At 33.6% G+C, this 26,942-nt stretch overlaps 2 protein-coding genes across 3 annotated transcripts in view; one reads left to right on the plus strand and one right to left on the minus strand.

The window, feature by feature from the left end:
- Window positions 1-26,942, minus strand: part of LOC110377229 (annexin B9) — a 367,919-nt gene that overhangs the window by 152,423 nt on the left and 188,554 nt on the right. The gene's annotated exons all lie outside the window — the stretch shown is intronic.
- Window positions 16,025-26,942, plus strand: part of LOC110377223 (bromodomain-containing protein DDB_G0280777) — a 47,022-nt gene continuing 36,104 nt past the window's right edge. The window contains exon 1 of the mRNA XM_021336016.3: window positions 16,025-16,167. Coding sequence (XP_021191691.3) covers window positions 16,146-16,167 — 22 coding nt within the window. The 5' untranslated portion in view covers window positions 16,025-16,145. The remainder of the gene's footprint in view (window positions 16,168-26,942) is intronic.

Genomic DNA, 26,942 nt, shown 5'->3' on the forward strand with positions numbered 1-26,942 from the left:
ATTTGTTGGCTTTATTTATCTTCGCAATATCAGACCCTTTCATGAGTCGTAAGTTTCCTCAGCTATTTGTTATTTACGTTCAATCCTATTAGATTCTGTAGGGTAGACCATCTGAAAGGGTTGACCTACGAATTTTTACTATCCCTTCTTTCTTATCGCTAGATTTATACGTAGATAAAGAATTTTCATATAAAAACTCAAGATCTAGTACATACTTTTATTTCATTCTTGTAATATTTTCAGTTCTTTACAAAATTTCTTCTTAAGAAATAAACAATAGAAGATGATTACATATTACGTGTTTATTACATGCATAAAATTATCGGAAAACCAAGAACCCTTCGAAATAAACAAACCCAAACCTTTTTGATACAGAATGTCGGATTGTTTGTACCAAGCCTTAAAAACTCTTCTACTTAAGCCCTTTCCAAACGTCCTGGTCACAATATTGCCTACTTAAAAATGGTCTTAAATAAATCTCCATTCGAGTTTTCCAATCAAAACTTCAAACGATATAGGTTTGTCAAAAAGAGGTTTTACCAACTCCAACTGCACTCATCCTTTTTACTTTGACAAGAAAAAAGGGTCAATTGTTTCCAAGTAATCTGGGGTATTGAACTGAAGCACATGTATTTGGGTATAAAATTCGCAAATGTGCCGGAAAGATCGGTCCATTTCCGCAGACCCAATATGGCCGGCCATCCGGTTGGAGCGTTAATCATGCGTTTCGGTTTTGTTTTTAGGTATGATAATATCTGTTCGAGAGAAAAAAAATTGTTTGTATTTTTTTGGGTGACTGAGTTGAGGAGGTCAGGTCGCCAGTCGCTCCTTGTAAAGCACTGGTACCTGCATCACGTAAGACTGGAAGCTTACTCCAACACACTTGGGAAAAGGCTAGGCAGATGATGGTTCTACTCATTTCCTATATATGCATCATTTTCGTTGCATTTTCCCAACTAAGTATTTCATAAGCTGTGCAACCCGATAACGCTTGGTAGAGCTGGTCGTCAGACTATCTCGAGTAACGACAGCTGGAAGACACAGACTTTCCTCCTGAAACATAGCAACTGGTCATGACAGTTTTTTTAAGTACTTTTAAAAATGGACAATGCTTTTGCACGCAAAATACTTTCGTAATGATTATGAAATTAACTCTTAAAGATTTTGTAAATGTAACAGGGGTTACGCTAATTAGCATGCATACCAGAAATGTAATTTCAACACATTTAGTCAAATTATAAAGACTATGCTGATGCTTAAATAAATAAACGGTACACAGAAACTTATTATGTAGATATAATGAGCGCCCTCTAGCGTGAATTTAACGAAGCTGAACGGGTTTCAGTTGAGGGGAAAGTGAAACTTTGCACTCACCACCGCTATAGGCAGTTGGCTCGTATAACTTTCACTAGATGTCGCTGTAAGTAGTAACCTATTACGTTAAATAAATGGTTGTCTGCGAGAGGGCGCATAGATGACGAGTTTGTAATTTTTTTTTGCTGAGGTTAATATTTTGAACGAGAATGAATAACTTGGCCTACCGTCATGTGATGAATGAAACATCAATACATAATTCGCTCTTAATAAGAAACAGCAAATGACATATTCAATTTTTATCTTTTAAGTATAGATATTTTAAGGATTCTCTCTTCATAATTAACAACCTAACAGCAAAACAAATAAAGCGATTTACGTATTAAGCAAATCCGATCTATCTGGAGACATTCGATAGAATTGTCAATTTTATACAGGTACGATTTGAGGAAATATTGTTACGCATTTGTTTTGTCCGGAATTAGTTTTATATTGAAGCCGTCGACTAAAAATATTTTCAGAAGTCGCATATTCTTCTTACTGAGTGATCTGTAGGTTTAATGATTTAATCACCTAGCTAACTCTAGTGTCAGACATTTCTCAAATCCACCTGACTGTCCCTGACGCAGATTTATTACTACTGCTACTGAGTAGATTTCGGGACGACGGCTTTACGTTCCCTCCCAGGTACGGGGGTGTAACAGCACCCATTTCCAGACCCCGGGCTGCTTTGGGAAAGTTTCTAAAACCCACAAAGCGGCCTGACCCGGGAATCGAACTCGAGATTTTATGCACAACAGTTACGCTACATATGTGACTACTGGACAATCGTACCTATATTAAGGAAGTGCGATAAAAACATATTTAATTTAGCGTGATTTTTCGCAATGTTAAATAAAGACTATTCATGACCTTAACATACATAATTTTATATGAATTAATTTGACCTGGGTCTAGGTTAATTAAAGCCTATCATTTAGAAATAATATGTGAAAAAGGTGAATTATTTTAAATGTATTATACATTTAAAATAATTATTAATATTTATATAATAGTTATATAGAAGATCTTACAATATGTATGTCGTAATGTCACTGTATTACACACCCCACACTACATAATGAGATTTTATGACGCACGTAGACAGATTTGCATGCTACCTCTATGTCAAAACCTAATAGTTAGACCTAGTGATTAAGAAAGACTTGTTTTTTAATACCTAGATTCTAGGTTTCCTCTTATATCTTCAAGTTATATTAATTACTTAACATTAGTAAATGTTAATAATACGGAAGCAATATTTTGGCCATTTCACGGTGTAAGTCGAACGGATGCCATATTTTATTCACATTTTTCGAAGTTCCTTATTTCATTTTATGTTACTTGATTGTCTTACATAATTATTATTCTACCAAAAATGTATATTACATTCTAATATGGACAACCCAAGGATGTGCTATTTTTTATTATCAATTTAAATAAATAGGCACTGGCTGATCCCCTTAATTTTACTTACATCCCACTAGAACCACTTTTCGGAACAGGGTAAAAAAAAGCTTATGTTTTGTCTTTCTAATTTCCTTCGCATCGGTTCACTAGTTTTGACGTAAAAGCCGGACAGACATAATTACAATCGCATTTATAATATTACTGAGCATCTAATAAGGTTGATGACACAACAAATTGACATTATTATTTATCACTTGCAGAATTGCAAACCGTAACCAGATAAATAATTGGACGACTAACACCTTATGTTGAACTTTTGCACGAAACTTAATAGTTGATAGTCATGAACTACTTAGATAGGAGCATCATTATTTACTACATGATTATAAAACATTGGTAAATTAATGATGTTACGTCTTTCTTAACCACACTAAATTATTTTGGTTTGGAATCATGTTCATGAGATACAAGTGATACAACCTACTGACAGAAGGACGGACGGATAGCGGAGTCATTGTAATTGGGTCCCGTTTTACCCATTGGGTTATGTATGGTGCCCTAAAAACTATCGATTTGTAGGATGATGGAAATAATTCATTTGTTTTAATCTTTTATTTAAGGAGCTTTTATTCAATTATCTTAATATGGGTACCAGTTTTTTGATAGTTAATTTATAATTTAAACATATATGTATGTAGGTATAGGTAATTGTTTACAAATATTGTAGATTCAAAAAATAAATACCTACATTATTTCTTATATGCCAAATTTGCATATTTCAGTACTAACAATACAATACCTATTTAAAAACAATTACACACTACTTTTCAGGCTGACAATATAAAACTAGGCCATATACTTACATAGTTAGGAATCCGCAAGGCATAATTATTTTGATGAAACCAAAAGTTTGGCAGTACATTATGCAATGTGTGAAGTTGTTGGGAGAATAAATTGGGCATTGAGTAATATAAGTCTAGATTTTATTCTAGTTTATATTGTAGTTAGGTATATTTTGAACTACGTAGCTTCAACCAGCGGTTATATTCTTGTCCCGTTTGAACTAATTTGCACACTCGGATAAAGGCAAGTGTAAACTTTAGCTAGTCTTCTTAAATGCTCTATCTAACCTCTATCTAACCCAACACTATTATAATTTTTGAATCAGTTTAGCAGTTTTTGAGATTAAACAAACGCCTCAGCTTTATAATGTAAGTAGGTTATTGTAGATTTAATAATTTGTTGCAAGATTAATTTTTAGGCTGGCTTCTTAAAAAGTATCTTATTGTGAAGGTTACAATATACTGCCTAGCAACATCAATTTTTTGTATCTTTTCACGTAGTAACATCAAGGATGAACTTTCAAATTCGATCTACATTTTATCAGGTAAAAAAATCGGAATTGCAAGATTGCAACTGGAATGCAGCATTTGTGTAGTATTTACCTTTCTCACATCAAGGTTGGATATCAAACCACTTAACATTGCCTAGAGCTTTACTTAATAGTCCTTTAAACATTTTAGGTAATACCGATATAGATTTTTAGTAATAAAATCTGAAATATGGTAGTCGTGGTGTCATTTTACAATTCAATCATGTTATAACCACCTAATAAGACAAATTAATAAAAAAAAGCGGATGCAATGGAACTTGCGTCTTTGCGAAGATATTTTTTGTCAAATAGGCAAGTTTATTCTGTCCTAGTTTTTAGAAGGGCTTATATCATATAGTGAATTAATTCGAGCTGATTTAAAGTACTTATGATATGGTAGAGCTACCCATGTACCTAGGTAAAGTAAATTAGTAACTTATGATAAGTAGGTAGATAAATGAAGGGATCGAGAGTCGCTGGTAAAAGCTTGAATTGAATGGAAAAAAACATCTCACACGTTAGTTTGAATTAGTTAGCTAAAAGGGAGAAAACACTTTTCTTCTTCTTCCTACTTGAGAGAAAACACATAAGGTCAGAATAATTGTTATAATTAAAGTAAGTCCTAATTACATTTTCTTATATGGGAGAAAGGAACAGAAAATATAATTGCCTTCTAGCAACTTATTAAGATTACCGCTAGTTACCTTGCAGCTAATTAGGAACTGTTTCCTGGCCTTATCAAGTGGTCCCAGCTCTCAAGGGAGATACTAATTAGGTTTTGATAGCGAAAGTAGGCAGGTATCCTAGAAGGAAATATTTTGATCAAAATAAGGTATAGATAAGCTACAGATATTTAGGTATCTATGGCTAATATTTATGACAAAAACATGGTATATTATCATTCAAAGAAATTGGCGTAAGATTACTAAAGTAAAAAGGGGAGAAGTGGATCCAAACTGTACCTACGAGTATCTTTTGGTTATGAGGATAACTCATAATCCTATTTTATTATTTATATTAATCATCGGGTAGGTTAAAATTGTATTTACTTTCATAATTACTCAATTGACACTTTTTTTATTGCTGTATGACTTTTCATTCAATTTTCCATTTACCAATAATGTAACCGTTGTAAGTAAGCTATAGAGTTAAACCAGCTTAGTTTTATTAGTTTTGCTTAATCCGCAACATCAAGTAACTGCTTTAATCAACTAAGTTTATCACTCTTACTTAATGTGTGAAGCACATTTATTGGTGGACTATAACTACGTCGAGTATGACCACAGTGCAATTTAAGCAGTAGATTAATTTAGTAATATTCTGGACAAAGCACTAGGTATCAATATGAGGTTGCTAATTGTTTACATTTTACTTTACTAAGGATATAATGTAGCCCTCAGCGGTAGGTGCCCAGCAACCCCAGTGGGGCCTAGTAGGGCCAAGGTCTGCCGGGGCTGCGGGTTGTTCGAAAGAGATGCCGCGGCCCATAAAAGGCCTATGACGGAACACGACGGTTTTTATTCAGTAAGAGTCTGACACTCCCTCACCGCTGCTAACCCACAGCGGGAGGGGTCATTTGATGATTTTTGACGTCGCACATAGGGGTATTTGATCAATAAAGTCGATCAAAATTATTTATCTGCTATAATTTATTTATTGGCATTAAAATGTACTCAAAAAGTAAAAAAAAAACTATTTTGATTTATTTTTTAACAGGAATTTGAAATAAGTGTAAAAAAAATAATTTGTCTCTATTTGTTTATTGCAATCTTTAACAATTTAGACGTATTAATTAAAAACTTATAAACTAATACATTATTAAATTAATTAAATCGCTTATAACTACTCTTCTTCATCTGAAAGAGAATGCAGAAGATAGTGATATTCACTATCTTCTGCATTCTCTTTATCCTTATCAACTTCGTAGGACATTAACATTTCCCTAGTTTCTAGTTTAAAATTTATTGATTTTTTAGTCACTTTTCGTCTAATACTTGTCAAATATGGGTCTGAAGTTAATAATAATCTATTTAAGACATCTATATTACAGTCAGTTCTACTGAATTTTCTTGCATATTGTTCCCTGAATTTTCGAAAATGTTTATTACGAGCCTCTGCAGCTTCTTCTGATAAGGCCCTATTGGTAGTATGGCGTGTCTAATAACTGTAGGCCCATGTATTAAAATAATAATGCTTGTAACTGAATTTCTGCACACGTTTCAGTGACCCTATAAGACTCGGCATTTGGATAGCAATCTTGTTTTGCTTTTGTAAAATGGAATAGCACGGATATAGTTTTTTAGAACTTTCTCTAATTATTTCGTACTGCTTTCTTGTTAATGCAGCTTCCACAAATATAGACAAAGCCTGACTTGGCGATAGTTGCTTAATTTTTGCTTCAGGAGTTGCGCTCTTTCTGAAAGCTTCACGATATTTCCGACCACGTGTTGGGGATGCCATAATATCTTTTATCACGTATGCACCATCCACATTTCCTTTATCACGAAGCGCCATTTGACCTGCATAAATTAGTGTATCTGCTTCATTTTGCCTCGTAAATGTGATGTCTTCCGACGCTTACTGCAGTCTGTTAGTTCCGCGAACTCTTTGCTTGGCCGACCGGGGATTTTTCAATATTATTTTTTTTTCGGTATTTCAAGAGTGCCTTGTAACCAATCATGGTATTTTTCCAAAAATACACTTTCTGTTCGCTTTGCTGTCTGCCACTTAGACTTCATTTCAGACTTGAGACGAGAAAATGTTTGAATAAACTATGATTTTTGATCAGTTGGGAATGAAGAGTCATTAATTATTTCAAACTCCAATAAATCCAACTTTTTTCCGAAATCTGGTTCAGTATATTCCCTCGATTTTCGGAAAACATAATTTCGCGTCACGACCTTTGTACCAGAAGACCCTACAACAAGAGAAATCTGAAATTAACTTAAGTGACCGCAAAATAAAGTTTGTTTTGTAAATACCACATGCACTTAATTTTCAAAATGTTTTCATTTTGGCACATGTTGGCAGCTATTTTCTTTTAAATTTCTAATATGCATATCTAACAACAGGATGAAAAAGAATTTGACCCGGAAAAGTCCGGAAATACAACAAAAGACTTTGAAATATTGGAAAAGGCTAAAATCGACTCATCTTTTTAATGTACCCCATAAAAGATGGAGTAAATAATTGTTAAAGGTATATATTACAAAAAAAAATAGTGATATAAATTTTACATACCTTGTTCTGCACCGTCCATAACTAAAATATGATTTATACCGAGTAATCTAACTGTCACGCTTATTTTTAACAATTAAGTTAACTCACTTTCACTGGGTATTAAGTTCGTGCGATCAAGCTTGCGTTAGAAAGACGACTGATTGTGAACGGAATTTTAGCAAGAACAAAAGAGAGTCGAGCGGTTTATTGTCCCCCCGACCCTACCGTTTTGCCAGGTAGCAAAAACTACCTTCTATGAATACTTTGTAATATTCGACTTTTGATCGATTTTTTGGGTTAAATACTCCTATGTGCGTCGTTAAGAAAAAGAGCTAGGTGCTATAAATATATATTAATAACAATTTTACGAAGCTTCAACAATTCAGATTAGCCCCATGTTTGATCATATGGTTTAATGTCGTTACACTTGCAAACTGGCCTCTATTCATCACCGAAAGGCGTTTTCAAATATCAAGCCAAAAATACCAGTGAGCCAGAAAATCCTCTTTTACTTCAGTTTTAAAAAGTGGGATAGTTGCAACATTTCCAGGAATACAACGTCAGTTTCAAGCCATGCATGCTTTTGCATAACAAGATTATACTGGCTCTGACGTCAAAACGGCTTGCGTTTACACTCTGACATTTTTGATCACAGTGGGTCGGCTTTTTCGTTCAGAGTTGCTTCACTGTACTTCTTGATACTGTAATATGATTTATTAACGCTCCGTCGATGAGCAATGATAGATTAGTTCGCATCATGGAGAACAAAATGACAAGCGGATGTGCCGATACGGATTATCTCCTAAGAAAATAGCGCGCCAAAATGCGGGTGTGTGGAGGTTACTGTATCAATCCTAATATGCCTTCTTTAGACCCGAGAATTTTTGCAGTACCCAAAAGTCGTTGACAGATGTCTTACAGACCTCGACCGCCTCGGTTGTTCACTCGTAACTGATCGTTTTGGTCATGTCCACAGTACGTATTTGACCTAGAAGACCTACCTGCATTATGGCATCTCCGCTCATCTTCCCTTACTCCGTGGTTCGTATCCATCCTTCGAAACTGATGTATTCTCACGGTATATTTGTATAGAGTATAAGATCTAGATTCTAGATTAAGTTGGTTCAGTTTATTATCCTTTGTAACAGTAATTATAAGCTAATTGGGCTGTTAAATTGTTATTTAATGGAGAATATTTTTATTGAAGGCTGTGAAAAAGATTTGCATTGTTATGTGACTGAGTTTTTATGGAAAGATTGTGTAGTAAGGAACAGATTAGTTTAATTGATTTTGTAGCAGTTTTATTGCAGACGAAAGCCTTATGTATGTTGTTATTATATTTATTGTGTATCACTATTTAACCATTGAAACAGCAATGACGTTTATGATGATAATAAACAAGTAAGTAATACTTGGTCGCTTCTTAACAATTTTGCAACAGATAAATAATGATGACCACACTAATTTATAGCATTCAAATTATTTTAATAGCAATTGCAATTCGCAAGTATATTATTGCAACTATACCTAGGTCATTGCAAATGAATAATGTAAATGTAATTGATGCTTTCTGTCATCGTTAAGAGTAACCGCACACTGCAGATGAAACAGTCATCTAACAGTTGACCCGACGATTAGCTAAGTTAAAAAAAAAAAAGATTCTAATGAAAGTTTACAGTCAGTCTAATGCCGGCTAAAGACCTGATCATTGCAATGTGCCATTTATTTCCATATTGATTAACGAGAGCAAACAAAATATCGGCCGACTAAAAGTTTGCAGTGTGCGGGCGCTCTAAATAAATAAATAGTGAACGGATGCGGTTGGTTTGATTTATTATATTATTTCGCAATCGTTTATTGGTCTAGAATAGTTTGTTTGAAAATTATTACTTACCTGAGCTGATTGACTGGTCTTTGTGGTTAAGTTACACTATTTTGTGGATGAGCTTCATATGAGTCATATCCATATGATGCATTTGGACTCCAGTATATTATATCTAGCTACTACGGGCTATCTATCCGATTTTCATAAACCATTTACTAGAACAACCAAGAAGCCATTGTAGTCTATAAATATATCATGAATGGTTCATTTATAACGTTAAAACATTAATAAACATAAAGATAACGTGAAATCAAAATAATAAACTATGAACAAACGTTTTTGATTCACAAACAGATTTATTTGAAATCCAATACAAATCCAATTACAGTTTAATTAAAATGCGAACCGAAGTCAAACAAAACGCACAGTCAATCGGTTGAGTCGATCAAAGCTTTGGTTAAAAAGTAGATACAAAGCTGTATATAATAATAAAGGTTGTGTATGTATTTTTTTAATTTAGTTTGTATTTCATGTGACTAAAGTGTCTGTGAGCTGCGGGATTGTTCGAAACAGTTGCCACGGTCCTGGTACATAAAGAGAACATAGTGGGTTTTAGTCGGTAAGAGTCTGACACTCCCTCACACTGCACCCAGAGCTAACAGCTGCGGTAACAGATGAACGGAAAGGCTGACAAGGCTCCCGTTTTTACATTAGGGTAGAAAACTCTAGAAATTATATATAACGGGATAAAAGGAGCGACCCTATTTGCTTGGCGCTTGTACGCACCGCACACTTCGCACACAGGATCGGCTCGGTTCTGTGTGCAGCATAATAGAAGTTTATCACTTCCCATAATATGCACAAATACTCTTCAAATTAAATCATACAGGATTTGGCTGCGACTTTATCCGAGTCCTGCATCGAGTAGCCTATGAATGCGTACCCGCCGGTATACCATACAACTGAATTAATTAAACTGTTCTAGCGTGAAAGTAAAAACAAAGTCACATTAATGTTTATAATACATATTTTTAACGACAATATTGTTTCCCCATTATACTAATAAGGAAGGAAGGATGCATACTTTAACGGGGCCATGCAAAATTCGATAATAGATCAATTAAGCATAATAAAAGAATAGTGTACGTTATGACAAGCGGTCACTAATTAAGTAGTTGCTTTAATTACCTCAAAATAAATAATTCAGTGCATGCAAGTGATATTACACGACAGTTGGGATCGATGCCGGCCGCACCTTTTATTTCTGTCATCGTAAACGCATAATTTGTTATTTGCATAAATACTATTTCTTCATTCATTTGTTTTTCAAACCCATTTAACTGTGAACTGTAATGGAACTTACAACAAATCTTTCCGAATATTATAAAGGCAAAGGTAAGTCTGCCTGTCGCTTTCACGACAATCTTATCTAGGTATCATCAATAAGAAAAATAAACAATCCACAGATGCTCCGCGGTCAAAAAAATGAACTACTTTTTCCCAGTTGCGGAAAATAATTCCCTCAGGACTTTGAAAACTATAATTTCGTATAAGGAAGTATATTGATCAGTAAAAAAGCTGTATGGGAATAGCACAGTAGATATACGCCAAGAAAATGCTTCACACATTCGTTTTTTTGGGACCGCAGCAATATAATTCCTTAAGAGAACTTAAGTTAGCGAATTGTGAAGGGACCAAACGACAATATTTATTTCCACCTTGAGCGGCGTATAACCAAATCTTATTACAGTACTGTATGTAATTAATTAAATTCAACGTTTGAATGTAAGCAGCTGAATACCATATGATGTTTGTCTGATGATCTATCTAATATGCATAATTCGTGTACGATGAATATTGAGAGAGATGTCACGTAGACTCTGTCAAATATACATATGTCATGAACTAAGGCAAGATTGTGGTAATTAGTTGTGTTTCCCTGAAACATAAATTGCACAAATTCTTGAAACAAAAAAAAATCTATCAGATATCATAAAAGAAGTTATCTTTCTCTCTATCCTTTATGGTACCGACCTTCCCTTATCCCTAAATTAGATCAAATAGGTTAACATTACGTTTCATAAATTTTATTGTAGGTACAATTCAAAGAGAAATAAACAAAGAAGTAACCAACAAAAAAAAACGGCAAACAAAATTAAAAACATGTTCAAATATAATGATTGTCTTTTATTTTCCACTGTTTTCCCTTTACAAACAAAGGCTCAGGCCTTTTTCAAACATTTGATGTCCTTTTTCCCCGTTAGACAAAATCAATATTGTTCTCTTTGATCACAACAGGTTATCCGATACATGTAAACAGCTGGCGGCCTGTTCATTGTCTAATTAGTAAATACAATACTATGGAGGAAGAAAAGAGGAGCGGAGATGCCATGAGGAAGGTAGGTCGCGCGCCTTGTTCTGTTCAAATAACGTACGTATAGTTATCGGCACGGATAATGAGCTCTCGGCGGAAGAGTGGGGATCACGTTGCGCACCGTACACTTATGGCAATAAACCAATAAATCACTTCTGCGCAGGTGAAGGTCAGGGCTTAATATCCTTGCCGATGATTATACTATGGGTGAGACGAAAACTTTCGGCTTCTATAACACATCTGTCAAAGAATTATGGTTTTCCAAATAAGAGTGAGATTAATGTTCCTCGTCTCCCGGACACCTTCATTTTTGCGACACTACTTTCTCAGGAGATCGTCGGACGTCTCCGCTAGTCATTTTGTTCTCCATGTACAATACTAACACCTAATTCTCTTCTGATAGTATAGAAGCGTACTTATGTTGCCATGGCGAAGACATTTCGATTTCTGGTGGTGACTTGACAATATCTAGCGGTATTGTTTAGTCTTCACAATGCTATGAGATTCCTCACACTAAGTAGTGTTGGCGTACGAGTGTGCGGGTTTGATTCCGAGTTAGAGAATTATCAGCATATCGTTTTCTAAGCATATTTACTTTATAAGTGTGTCTTTCATCTGTAACTTGTTGTCAGGGTAACTGGTTTGAGGAGGTCAGATAGGCAAATAGCTCCATGTAAAACACTGTTACTCACCTGCATCTGATTAGATAAATCATTTTAGCAGATGACAATATTTCAAAATATCAATAGCCTATTGCCACCAGCTAGTAATTACTCAATTTCAAGATAATTAGCAGTGTCTCATCTATCAGTCAACTTTTGATGGACAAAGGATCACAGCTGTGGCTAATGCTATAAGTTCTACAGTAATGAACTTAGCTGTGACCATATTACCGTTACTTAGCGTAATTTGATTGACGCATAAATTATATTAGATATGCTAAATAGACATGGATGACGTCTAATGAGAACTGCATGCATGTAGTAAAATAATTCTCTCATATTAAACACACATACTTATTTTAGAGGTTGTCGGAGTATCTTTCAGTCTTAAAGGCTGTCTGTTCTGAACTTTGTCAATAATAGCTCCTTCCCTTTTTCTCTCTTTCTTTTTATGGTCTCCTAGCTGTTCCGTGGTGTAACTTGCGTAACGAGGGCATTTCTGCCCATATCCGAATAAAATATAGCCTCTGTTTCTCCGGACTAATGTCAACCCAACAGTGAAATAATTCTTCAAATTGTTTCAGTAGTTATGGAGCCTTAAAAAGGCACAAACTAACAAACAAAGAAACGGTTCCCTTTTTATTATAAACAACTGAGTTAAAGATCATAACGCAACTTCAAATGTTATTTTCGCTTTAGTGACTGGATTAAGATTAAGATATAGATCGACTAGGATACCTATGGGTAAGTAAATGGATATTTATGCTATTACCATTTGACAGATCGTTAGTGTCGCCTATTGACTTTTCTCTTCATTAACAACTATATTAACTGTCAGATTGATTAACTTTGCTACCTATCGAACATTCATAAAAGCGAATATATCTGATGCTGATAGTCATATTACAACACTTCGACATCTTTGGCAGTCGTAACGGGTTGACAGAAGCCAGAAAGTATTACCCAGGAGTATTGGGTTGGAGAGGTCAGATAGGCAGTCGTTCCTTGTAAAACACTGGTACTCAGCTGCATTCGGTTAGACTGGAAACCGACTCCAAAATAGTTGTGAAAAAGGCTAGGCAGATGATGAACGCTTTGATGTATGTATATCTTAATGTTTAAACACACATTTGTATTCTTATAATATCTACGTGAATTGTTATCAAGCTTTATAGAATCCATCCTGCAAAATTATTTGATTTCAAATGCTCGTGTTGAATTAAACGCACAGTGACATTTAGAAGAGGTATTTATAAATACAAGTTAGTAGAAGTTGTCTTGTCTCTGCATACTATGAACTATGATTACGGGCTTCGTTAAAATGAATGAAATGTCAAAGGTTATGTTTTAATTATAGAACAGTTGACATTTAATTATTAGGTTATTTGATACGGGAACTTATTTTCTTGACTGCAGACATAGTGCAATATAATGAATGAAATAAGAACAATTCAAGTAAATCAAAAAGGTGCATCGGTCTAGAAGTCATTATCTAGCGGATGCAACTTTTTATTTTTTCGGCAACGAATTATTTTTCTTTTCAGTGGTTTGTAAAGAGTTCCATAGAATGTATGTTTTTATTTAAACCCCTAGATTGCAATTTTTTTTATTAACCGATACTTTATTACACTTTTATTGCACCTGGCATGGTAAAATAGCCTACCTAATCTACTGAATAACGAAGAAAAATGTTCTGCACCACATAAAGCTAAAGCGACAATTAGTTTCGAGACATCACGTAAGTTGAATCAAAGAATGGAGATGTAATCGAGTGTTACAAATCAGCGGACACTGATGTAATCTTATGTGTTCCTGGTACATTTAATGAGTGAAACTGTCACAATTGGAGTTGCTGCATGCCATCCACTGCTTATGTCAATTTTACTATAAGTACTGTAGAGCGTAGCGCGCTCTGTACCGGGATATCAGGGATCTTTTATAATAGCAACATTGGAAAACTTTTACTTTGGTTTATTTTTGATTGGGAGCGAAGTGACAACTTCTGTATAAAACCTATTCACATATTGCATCATTATTCACATATTACCTATTTACATCGAATAAATTTACACAGTTCTTCAGCCAGGAATAAAATATAATGAATAAAACCTTAAGACTAAAGAGTTTCTGACTACTCTACATTAGCTATGCTACATACTTACGTTTAATTCCATTATTTAGTAAGTTAATAATCATAACTTGCCTTAGCTTCCGTTTTTTGTTGCGTAATATTATTATTAAACAAAATATGTAATTCTGTTACCAAATAAGATTTTTTAACGTTCCATAAAACCCTCAATTTTCCGCACGAAACCCTGGTTACGTTTTTGATTTTATTGCGAACAGATTATACAAACTGGACGGATAATGCTTTTTGGTACCTAGAGGTAATATAGATACAAACGGTCATAAACCCCAGTTCTTAGGCGAATTAAACAAATGAATAAATAATGTCGGGACACCTTTTCACACACGGTCGGTTAGCCCCATGGTAAATTATTAATTAACTTGTGATATGGGAGCTAACACAACTGATAAACTACATACTTATAGCTACATATATACATATTTATAAATACATATTGTAACACCCAGACCACGGCCAACAAGCATGCTCATCACACAAATGTCGAATGAACCGGGAATCGAACCCGGGACCTCAGATTCGGCAGTTAGAGTTGGTGACCATTGCACCATCGAGGTCATCGCTCGTATTACAAGCAATAAAAATATAACGTTTTCGGTTTCTATAAAATCATTTATCTCCCAAAACATTCACCATGACACCACAGAAAATTCCTTTACCTGCAAAATAAACACAATATTACCAGTTTTTCGAGAAAACAAGTGAAATTAATGGATCGCGGCTACTCAGCCCGCCTGTAATCTGACTTGCGATCTCCGAGCCTAGCTAACTGTAAACCATGAACACGCTTAAACACACAATGAATATATTTACATGAATATTCTAAAATCTAGTGTTATCTTGATTTTACTACTGTGTTTGTAAACCAAAGTAAATTATTTTGGTTTTCAAGTCACAGTGCAGCAAAAATATGTCGACGTTTTAGAATGGTTTAATTATGCATTAACCTGTGTTACTTTTTGAAGTTTTCAAACTTTTCTTCAATTTCTGGCTTAAATTCCCGTTTTTCCTTTCATTAATTGCTCTTCCGAATTAACTGCATACAGTAGGTATCTCTGGAAAAAGTGCAATCTGCAATATATCCCTATATTTGTATCTAAGAATCGGAGAACGAAATGGCTCTAAATATTATTACCAATAAGGTTTATTGTATTTGTGCCGTTTGCGGTTTTCTGCAGCTGCAGCCGTTTCAGCGCAGCTGTGGCCTGTGGTAGGAAACGGACAATGGACACAAAAACTGTCACTGAAATTAAAAGTTGAACACAAGGCGACAGTGAAAGGATTCAATAGAATGTATCGTCCTGTCTTCTAGCTAGAGCGAATTACGATTCTATTGTAAAAGTACGTCACTAAATTCACATCCTGACACATAAATGTCGAGTTGATCACGAATCTACGAGGAACTACAAAAAGGAAATCAGTAAAAATGATACATAAAAAAATAATAACGGTCAATGTTATGTTTGAATTTAATAAATAAAGCAATTAAATCATAAATCAACACCGACATTGTGTAACATTCATCAGTAATGAGTTCGTCCGATTACGTTCGTGCGTATGCAGTAATGTCAACAAACCCTTGGTTTCCCGGTCCTCCTTACCCCACCACGTAGAAAGTGAAGGCGCCACGGACCGTCCACCGACGCTGCGTGCGCGCATCCAACACACGCGGCTCGGCGACGGACCACGTCGAACGCCGCTGTTCAAATCAATTCGAACTTCGAACTAAGTCTGTTAACTTTTAAACTTTAGTGTCTGTGTTGCAAGCTCTATAAAACTTCACCATGAAGATTTTCATATTTCTCGGTAAGTTTTTTTTTGTACTAAAACTTCTAATTTATGCCGATCTTTTTTCATGTAAACAAATAAAAAATCCGCGTGCGATTTATTCCGATATTTGAGATCGCTGATTTAATAGCTAAATGATAACACGCAAGTGCCGATATCTTCCTGATTTGCACATTAAACAAAGCATGAAAATTCTTGTTGGCTATTAGTCAGCGCGCTACGAAAAAAATACGCACGACAATTTTCCGCCAATTTGTTGGCGCGTAGGCGCGTATTCTAGCGGTAGTATACCGCAAAACATTATAATGAGGTATCAACAAATTCACAAGTGAAATTGAAATTATACTTGTACTGTTATGGCACCGCAAATCACGATGTTTGGAGAAATTTTGCGGTAAGACGTCATCGCACGTTATTCACAACCCTTTAGCGATATGATAATTTGACGAATTAATTCCATTGTTTTCATAAGGAAATGTAGCGGTGGTCGTCAGATTGAAACACGCATATAACAGAAATAAACGACAAATTATGTATGTTTTCTTTGATAGTGAAAAAAATGGTTTAATAGTGTAATGATAGAATGCGCGCCAACATGCGAATAACATGTGCGTGTGTTTGGTTTAAGTTGTTTTTTGTTCTGTGGGGAATTTTGTAAACTGGGTCGTCTGCTGTGATTGTTAGGTAGATGACAATGTTAGAAATTTCATGAAATATGTTGAAGTGTGTGAACTTTTTGGTAGTATCATTATATTTAATTCAAAGTGAAAAAAATAAATAAATACTTAACTAAGTATAGTTTCAACTTAAAATTCTAATAAAACGAATAATTAAATTAATAACTTTAATTATGAGGCAATGTTTTATATTAATTACATAGTTACTTCCACCACGAAACTGATAAATTAAGTATAAGTAGGAAGTTGGAAGTTCCTACATAAAATTACTAATGTTAAGTTGTTTATCACGAAGCATCACACTAAACTGCTGTAGATAATTAGAGCGTTAAGCGTGAGCCCACAGATAAATAATGAGCTAGTGATCTGCCACTATTTTTTGTAAGTACATTATTTTACATAATTTTGTAACGCTACTGTTATTTTTGAAATGATGAACTACTGGTTCAAGCGTGATACCGAAATTATTTTTTTTTCTAACTAATTCGTACGTATTCAAAATGTTTCTCATATACTTTTTAAAAAGTCGAATGTTAGCATTGTTAAACATTTTTATGTAAATCAAAACGTAGTCATGAAATAAATTAGATTCTTATTTAACAAACAAAAACTTTATGTACTGAAGATATAAAAAACCTAACCCCTAAATTAAGCCCAAAATATATAGAATTCGCTATATTTTTTTCATAAGAATCAATTAATTAAGTAAAAATACAAAGACAAAAAAAAGGTATTTCGCTTAGCCAACATGCTCATTATTTTTGCAATTAAAACTTTGCAATAAGACGACATTATCTAAAGAGATGGGATCAGCAGTTTACTATTGTGAAACAGTGCCTCTTGCAATGGTCCTACTGTTTATCTTAGACTGCGGTTATTTTAATGCCGATAATGATCTGAAATGCGGGTCAAATGTCTGTATTGATTTTAAATTGCGTCTATATTTTGTGTTGGTTAGGAGTAAAGCACATTGTTGTGTCTAAAACTATTACGAGTTACTTTTAAACTTTAGCTTTCTTTCATCAAGTTCAAAATAGTGCAGAGCAAGTTTGGGATATATATGTAGGTACTGATGATGATTGATTAACTGGCCTTAGCTATAGGTTGGTATTTTCAGAGTACATTTTTGGTTTGTATTTGGATTGGGATACGGCGTCACCGTATAAAGACGTTGTTGAAAGATTGTCGACAAAATTATATGATGGGGCTTTCGCATTCGAGTAGGTATTCCATTTAGGTTATTGTCTTGTGGAATCTCAATAATTGTTACCTCAGGAAAACCAGAAAAATAAAAAGTAGGTATAGGAAGACATAGTCATTGGGTCTGTCACAATTCTCGTTCACTGGATGAGCCGGTAAATTAATTCGTATGCTCTAAATAATATTAATTAAATTCAAAATATTGCATTGTCAGTATCTCGTGACTGCATTTAGCGCAACCGTCGAAGAATGCAACATAATTGGACAGGTTCGTTGCTTGACTATATCGCAGTGCACATCTTTAGCAACCGTTGCTCCAATTATTATAAATAATACGTAAAGAGTTAACAAACGTGGGAAATAAACCATAAATGCGGATATTTTTTTTCTTAATTTTTATAGTGAAAACATTTGTCTACGGATTAAGGTCAATGGTTTTGTCAAGGTGCAAGTTAAGGCATTAGGTTAAGAATGAGGATAAAATAATGCCTTGGAATTGTTATTCTCACAATATCTAGACACACGGCAGTGTGTCCGCCAAGTTCGAGCAAAAAAGGCGACACACCGGCCGTGGGTTATATTACACGAACCATTTCGGGCCAAATTCGACCCCCCTGTAACTCAAAATCTATTTTATTTACGCCTATCAAATTTCTAGTATCTGTTGAGACCCCCTCACTTATCTAAAATACAAAATTTCATTAATATACCTATTGTAGGTCTTGAGATATTGACGTCAGAAAATCGCTATTTTTACTATACACTTATTCACTGATTCACTGACTCACTCATCAAAAACCTAGACCACTTCCAATGGTCGTATTGACTTGAAATTTGGCATGGAGGTAGGTCTTTATGTCAAGGTAAAGGGAAAAATCTGAAAATGGCCAAGTGTGAGTCGGTTTCAAAATAATGAAGGTGTTTTATACCCGGTGTAAATTTATACCCCTAAGGAACTAAAACGAACTAAATTTATCTATATTTATATAATATATCTTCGAATGGTACAAAGGTTTGTATTTAGTCAAAGTAAAGTAAAAATCTGAAAACGGCCAAGTGTGAATCACTTTCGAAAATAACGAATGTGTAACTTTGATCCACGAACATAATATATGATAACATGTCATGTCAGTCAGTTGGTAAATCTAGTCATAGTTAATCTAGTTCATTTCTTTGTAAGAAACATAGTGCATATTAAAAAATCTAAAAGATAGTATAAAGGAGACATTTCTTTAACTAACTTCATCATAAGAAAAAAATAAAATAAACAACCTTACAAAAATAAATGAAATCCCACCCAAAACAAAATGTGAAAGACTGCCAAGTTCGATAATATGGGAATGCTTCGCCTATAAAAGAAGTGAGATCTGAATAAGTACCAAGTTCCATACACATACCTCAGTTAAAAATAGTTACTTTTTAATGATGATTACTTGGCAAGTTTTAATAGAAAATTAAATACTTGATTCATTGCGTTTAGTAGGTTTATAACAAGGTGTATGAAAACTTGCCAAGTAACATCATTAAAAAGTAACTATTTTTAACTGAGGTATGTGTATGGAACTTGGTACTTATTCAGATCTCACTTCTTTTATAGGCGAAGCATTCCCATATTATCGAACTTGGCAGTCTTTCACATTTTTGTTTTGGGTGGGATAAAATGTACATGAAATCTTTTGGTGTGTTATGAAACTGGAGGCTTAAATATAAAAGGCTGTTTTAAGTTTTAATTAAATAACCATTTATTCTTCATTAAATAATTTATAATTACGTTATTATCGCGCTATATTAAAATGTTACTTCTTGAAGCACATTTTTTAATTATCATTTTATTGGGATTCGTCGTATACTGTGAATTTGTGCAATGCAGGTTCCTATATACAAGCGAATTTAAACAATGTTGTCAACAAACGTTTAAACCTATAATTAACCATCAGATCTCCCTGTCAACGCAAAACCTATTCGTATTTACATTGTAAGAACTTCTTGGAATAGGCTGAACAATGCAGCGTACTTAGGCCTCACTACTTTTTCTAACCGTAGGCAATGGCCGCCGCGATTCCCGCGCGAATTTTCTAACGACTGCCGTTGACAATAATGACATTATTACCTGTACTATTACTGTTATTACACTCGTAATAACATTTTTAGTATTATTGTTTGACACTTTACATGTTGCTATTACCCTTAATAAGGTGTTAAGTTTAATTTATGGGTTTCACGGTAGGTTTCTGTGGAGGATTACGACATAGCGTTGTTAGGGCCGGTGTACTTTCTTTTTATTTTGTTTGGTAGATTTTCACTGTATTTTAGAAAGGAATATCCTTCTTTATGTTAAATAAGGTTTATAACAAAATAAACTTCCTATGTAGTTCTACATGAACCAATAACTATTCTCTTATATGATAATGAATTCCATGCTTTTAAAACTTAACGCTAGATGATGGAATAATTGTAACTTAATTATTGACCATCAATCAAATTATTTGCATTTGATTTTCTCCAAACTTTCACTGCTCAACCCTTTCAGATATTATGATCGCTATCACTAAAACCATTGCACTCTTATAACATGTTAGAAAACTGAATGAAAAATCCACGTAATAGGTATCTACTCCATTACTTAAACAAACTGGAAATAAATGGGTTTCTTTAAAATGAATCCATTTCTATCTAGAGATCCGCGTCATTCGAGATGAAATATTCGATTTAAAACTTCCATTATTGAGAATACAAACAAAGAATTTTTGTTTCGAAATCACAGTATGATTCTCTGCATACCTGTACCTTGAAATTATTATCTAACCTCTGTCTCTGGATATTCAATATTATTCAGTCGTGATATCATGCTTATTAAAAAATGCAAGATTGATAATTCAAGTTCCATGAATGATAATAATAGACAATAGTATTTTTACTTTTTTCTCTTGCAAGAAAGAGTTTTCTTAAAAATACGGAAAAGGGATTTTTACTTTTTTTCTCACCACTTCTGCCAAAAACCTTGTCACTTAAATTGAAACACGGGTTTATCTTAAACATTTACAGCAAACCACTTATTAACACGTCAATTCAGCAAAGATTTTATCAATTCCTAACTAAGTTCGAAGGTTTCAGTATTGCGCTGTTTCCTCTAACTATCTAAATGTGTGGGAACTGGTCGAACCATTAATACAACAATTACTTGATATTGATCTGGAAATAGTTCTCATGGTGGTCCTTCAGTACTCTGTATGAATTAGCCATTATCTACAAATCTACAAACGTTTTTGCATGTACTGTGGACAAGTGAGCTAGCGAAAAGTGTAACGCAAACGGTCGAGTACAGAAACGCCACTCTATTTTAGATACGGCTTAACTGTTATGCTGTGTTCTATCTCTACCACACTTAATTTAAAAAGACTTAAGTATGACTTCAATATATGCATTGTTTATCTCTTTCGAGGTTTACAACAAATATTAAGATTGACCAAAACATTCGAAAAATGTAGTCATGTGACAGTGTTGTTCTTCAGTATTTTTTAAAGGTTCAAAGATACCTAGTCTGATAATTTATAGGTATTTATTGAGTTAACTTTAATTGTTAAATTTAAAAATCATTTGACTTTGAAACTTTTTTGAATAAAGGCTCCAGAATAAATCATACTAACCAATTTTATGAATAGTTTTAACAAAAATAATTTTATCTCTTACGTCTTACATGATTTACTTTCTATAATAATTCATAGTTCATTATTACAGGTTTAATTTCATAGTGATCAATTTTTGCGTTATCTAGGATTACAGATCAGTACAGTTCTATGAACGTTGGATAAAGGAGTTTTTGTTCACAAAATAATACAATAGAAGCAATATGAGGCGCCAAAATGTATATTGCTTTTGTTGCGAAAATTGGAGCTTACAAAAAGTAATGAGATTGGTATTAATACTAGACAATTATGGTATGATTACAGTGTTATACTATAACACTGTTATACTATAAACTTTATAATACTTGACATATGAATGATTGATGTACTAAATCAATTTTATCAAATATCAATCGATCAATTATAGACACGAGGGTGAAGATCCACCTCTTATTTTAACTTTATTAATTTTATTTCATTTTATTAACTTTGAGAAAACTAAACAAACCCCATCATCGAAAAGTATTTTATCATCGAGTATTTTTATAAAATGTACTCGTTGATCTCTTAATAGTCCTATTACACTTACATCATTACCTCATAGAAAGAAGATACGTTAAATAATCACCACATCAAGTCAGTATCAAACCTCTTCAATAAAAATAATGAAGAACACTGATATTTAAATTTTTCACCACCAAGAGCATTTACCATATGAAAAGATCAGAGTACTCCACAGGATAAAATAAATACATACTCAATATGCACTTTTTGTACGCGTTACAAATGCCGACAAGCGAAGCACGTTAAGCCATAAGTCCATATGGGCCATTGTAGGTCATAGCCGTTAATGGGTTATGGGGAAATGACCATAGTTTAATGATGTGGTGTCGCAAACCATTTGTCACGGTCCTAGCAAGGATCGGTATCAGTTACCATTGGATTACAAAACCAACTTTTGTAATGGTGGTGTTCATAGTGTTTTTGCATGTGGTAGTTGTTAAGATGCTGTTTCTATTTCCGTGTTTCGGATGGCATCTTTAATGGCTACCTGTCATTTGAACATCTTTGGTAGAAGTTATGGGTAATCAGAAGTCAGATATCGAGTTTGAAGATCTTCGGTAGTCGTTACGGGTAGTCAGTAGCCAGAAAGTCTGACACTCATTCTTACCAAAGAGTATTGGATTGTCCGGGTAACTGGGTTGGGGAGGTCACATATCGTGGTCATACCTTGTAAAACACTCATTCTGGCACTCAACTACATTTGGTCAGAATGGTAGCCGACTCCAACATATTTGAGAAACAGCTAGACAGACGATGAAGTTTATCTATTTCTCAGACAAGCATTAAATAATTTGGATGTCTTTAACTACCCCATAATATGTCTTAAATACATTAAAGTTTATTTAATACACCTAAACGAATCAGTTACTTACGTGCTCTTTGTTCGCATATATCTTAGACCATGGCCGACAATAACCATTTAAACATAACTGCTTATTGTTTTACAAATAAATGTAGTTTTTTGTCTAACGCGACTCTGTTAATTGTTAAAGCTTAATTCTTTTGTTTTTCATTGATTTTATCATTTGTATCGTCAGATATTTTACTTTAATATGTTCTTTATTCAAGCAGTTTGTGGTAGGTAGGTATTTTGATTAATTATGGTCGGTCTAGGATGACTTTTTTCTACAGGCATAGTTTTATATGAGTAGATTGACTATACAAACACAAAACACAAGAGAGAAAGTTCTACATTCGTAAATCCAAATCAATATACAAATTAGAGAATCATATTAAAAATCATGCATAATAATATTACACATTTATTATATCACACATTCCTAAAACTGATATTTTTTTGAATATGTATATTTTAACGAAATACTTTAAGCCCTTTATAACTGTTGGCGAAACTGTAAGAAACGATGCTTTTTATTATAATTACGGTGGTGTTTTAAGTTCTAATTCCCTACTTACATTTATAAAAAATGTCTCATAAAACTGCATTTTAGCCAGCGCAAAAGGGTAAGAGGTAAAATAACACAAGCGCTGAAGACACGGTAGTTAAATAATAGATATGAAAAACGCAACGATGCAGACTACTATGGTTCGTTGGTTTTTCTTTCATTTAACATTATTTAATAATAGCTCCTTCGGTAGCGAGATGAGCAGGTTTCAGACCAAAGCACTACTTATAAACGTCATTACATCTTACCTTTCTTGCAAGGTTCATTTAGAGTTCATCCCCCCATATTTTGCTACCAAGGTATCAATTATATACTTACAAGTCACGCGTTAACATAACTAGAGGTAAGTATATTAATAATAAGTAGATACGGTCATCATCATTAACATCGATCTGATTCAATAATCTTTCTCCCGAAATTTTGTGAGATAGTTTAACTGAAACGAAGCATGCATAAAAAATGCTATCATTTCAGTGGTATTATTTTAAACGACTTCTTTATAGTCTTCAGAAAAAAAATCTTTTCATGCCAATATTTAGCTTATATTTCCTATTTCAAACGTAGTACTTTGACAAAATAATCGCGGTTTCGTAACTGAAATGTCTGTTATCAGCGGCGGATTTAGCCGCACAGGGAAATGGAAACGCTTAGTCAACATACACTTTAGTATATAAACACTGGAAAACTTATATTTAAGGTGAAGCTTCTACACGTACCTAACTACATATTTGTTCTTTTATAAACCAAGCGATTATTACATTAGTAAAAATTACTATTAAACTAAAGAAACACAATATTTTTAACACTTACCTACCTATTCGTATTCATTTTCCTTTTCCTTTTATCTGAGTAAATGAAATGGGTACGAAAATAAAAATGACACTCCATTGTAATTGATAAGGTACAAAATATAAGTTAGCCGTAACACAATTTCATATTCATAACTTAAATGATGTTTAATACCTTTTGAATTTGTCACAGACATCACCTTAAAACCCTACGCCCACACAAGTCTAGACTATCTAACAGCCTAGTACACAGACGTAATATCCCCTAGCCATTTACTATCAGGATATGAACCGTCGCCGCAGAAACTACTACTTAACCACATTTCATAAATGGTTGCTTTTGACTGTAAAATTGTACCGTATCGTTTCACTTTTAACTAATTAATCTTTGAAGATTTAATTGATATTCGAGATAGGAGTTTGTTGGGTATCCTACGCGATGTTTAATTGGAATAATTAAGTGTTTAGTTCTTTATCATTGTAGATCGATTTCTCTAAAATCTATACTCATTTTGTACGCGCTAATCTTAAGAACTGAATCTATTTGGAAAATTCTTTCAGTGTTATTGAAGAAGGCTATAAGCTACTTTTTATCCGAATGTGCCGAATAGGTACATTATACGGGAAGCCAGTATTTATTTATTTTAAACCTTTGGTTCTAGTTCGTCTACTAAGTATTTTTAAATTAAAATTTTGAGCAGTATGTTTTATTATACTCATGTCTCTTTTAATATACTTTTCTTCCTCTAAGTGCTTACTCTCAGTAATAGCACTACCTATTTTATTAAGTCCGTTATTTAAAGAATTATTTCATGGTTTGCGCGGAAAAAGCGCTTCATAAATACGGACAGCACTTTGTCGCAGCGCTGAAAAGTAAACTAGAACTATTTATTTCTATTCTTTTAATGAAATTCGCTAAACATTCGCTTGAAACGCTCTGACCCAATTCAGAAGTGTTAAAAAGGTTTAATATTTCTAACTTCCAATTTATGTGAAAAGGGAAACTGATGCATTATCCTTAACTATAACTATTTTAAGAAAAATTAACGCAAAATTGGCTATATGAATTACAAACAAAAAAATATATTAACTAAGTTACATTAAGAAGAGATATTTTTCCAATTTCCAAATTTAATTGTATATAGAATTTTATAGCCAATATTTTTCCTAAGTTGAACAGGTAAATTAAGTGAGGTAGTTGGTTTAACAAGCAGTATTCAATCAATGCTACATACACATCTCGATTCGACAATCGAGTGACTCGAGTGCGCATGAATCGTAAGTTATAATTAAATCGCAACGTAAGTCAATAATCTCCTGCTCTAATAAGTCAATAGTGTACCAGCTTCTGCACATACTATGTTCTGCACGTACATAAGTTACTATAACATGAGAAACGTACCAGTAAAGGTTTGTTCAGAGAAGTAATTTTTGTGCTTTTATGGATGATTCTATTTCTGGTATATTTTGATATTATTGAACCGGCTTCCGAGAGCAGGTACACCCGTGTCTCCGTTTTAAACATCGTCTTTCGCACCAACAATTGTTTTTTATTTGTTTGATCCACCCGCATTGTATTGTACCACCGTACGAATCGAACAATTTCACATCAGCGGAAAATCCGCTGCGTGTGCTAAAACAAACATTAAATATTGTCTGAATAATTTAACAACACCTAACCTACGTCTTTATAAAGTTTTCTGTATCTAAAATTATGACAAGTGTAATTAATAACAACAGTTGTTTCTTCACTACTTACATTAAAAAAGTCAGTCCACATATAATCAGAAAGCCATAAAAAGTGATGATGATGGTATCTATGCAACCAAGACATAATGTGTTTGTTATGTAATAAATAAAGCCGACATAACATTAACATAGTGTAACAGAACTTAATCAAGGAACAGTTAACCAACTGGAGAAGCCTTAAGACACCGTGTCTTCCAATCTGCCAAAGATACAAGACCGGTGGTCATGTAAGCATCAAGTTTTGGCAGTCGTGTGCGTGTGTAGCGATGTAATCGAAATTGCATGAGCTATCTCTGTTTGTCGCTCCCAATAACAGACTTTTTCGCAAAAAAATTTGGGCATATGTTCTCTCCGGTTGGCTATTGATCTAAGAACTCGTTAATCACTACACAGATATTATTTTATTTTCATACAAAATAAGCATATGTAAGCATCGTGTAAAACCACACTCAAAATTAATTGAAGATACTAACTTAGTGAATGTATTAGAAAGATAAACTTTAATTAGATTCGCTAGCTTAAATGTTACTTATTAGAATATTCTTAAATCAAGTTACCATTCAAAAAGGTTTAACATGACATGACTCATGAATGAAGTGAATTCATTAAAAGTAAATTAAGAAAATAAGTTAGGTATAACTTCGAATTCTATGCGTTGATCATATTATTTATTTTACTTATGTATTTTTTATAATATTTAAGTACAATATATATGATGTATTTTACTAATTCATTTATTTATTTCTTCTACTTTATATTTATTTCAATAAAAAACTTCATCTA

This window comes from Helicoverpa armigera, chromosome 23 (assembly GCF_030705265.1).
Source record: "Helicoverpa armigera isolate CAAS_96S chromosome 23, ASM3070526v1, whole genome shotgun sequence".
Classification (NCBI taxonomy): domain Eukaryota; kingdom Metazoa; phylum Arthropoda; class Insecta; order Lepidoptera; family Noctuidae; genus Helicoverpa; species Helicoverpa armigera.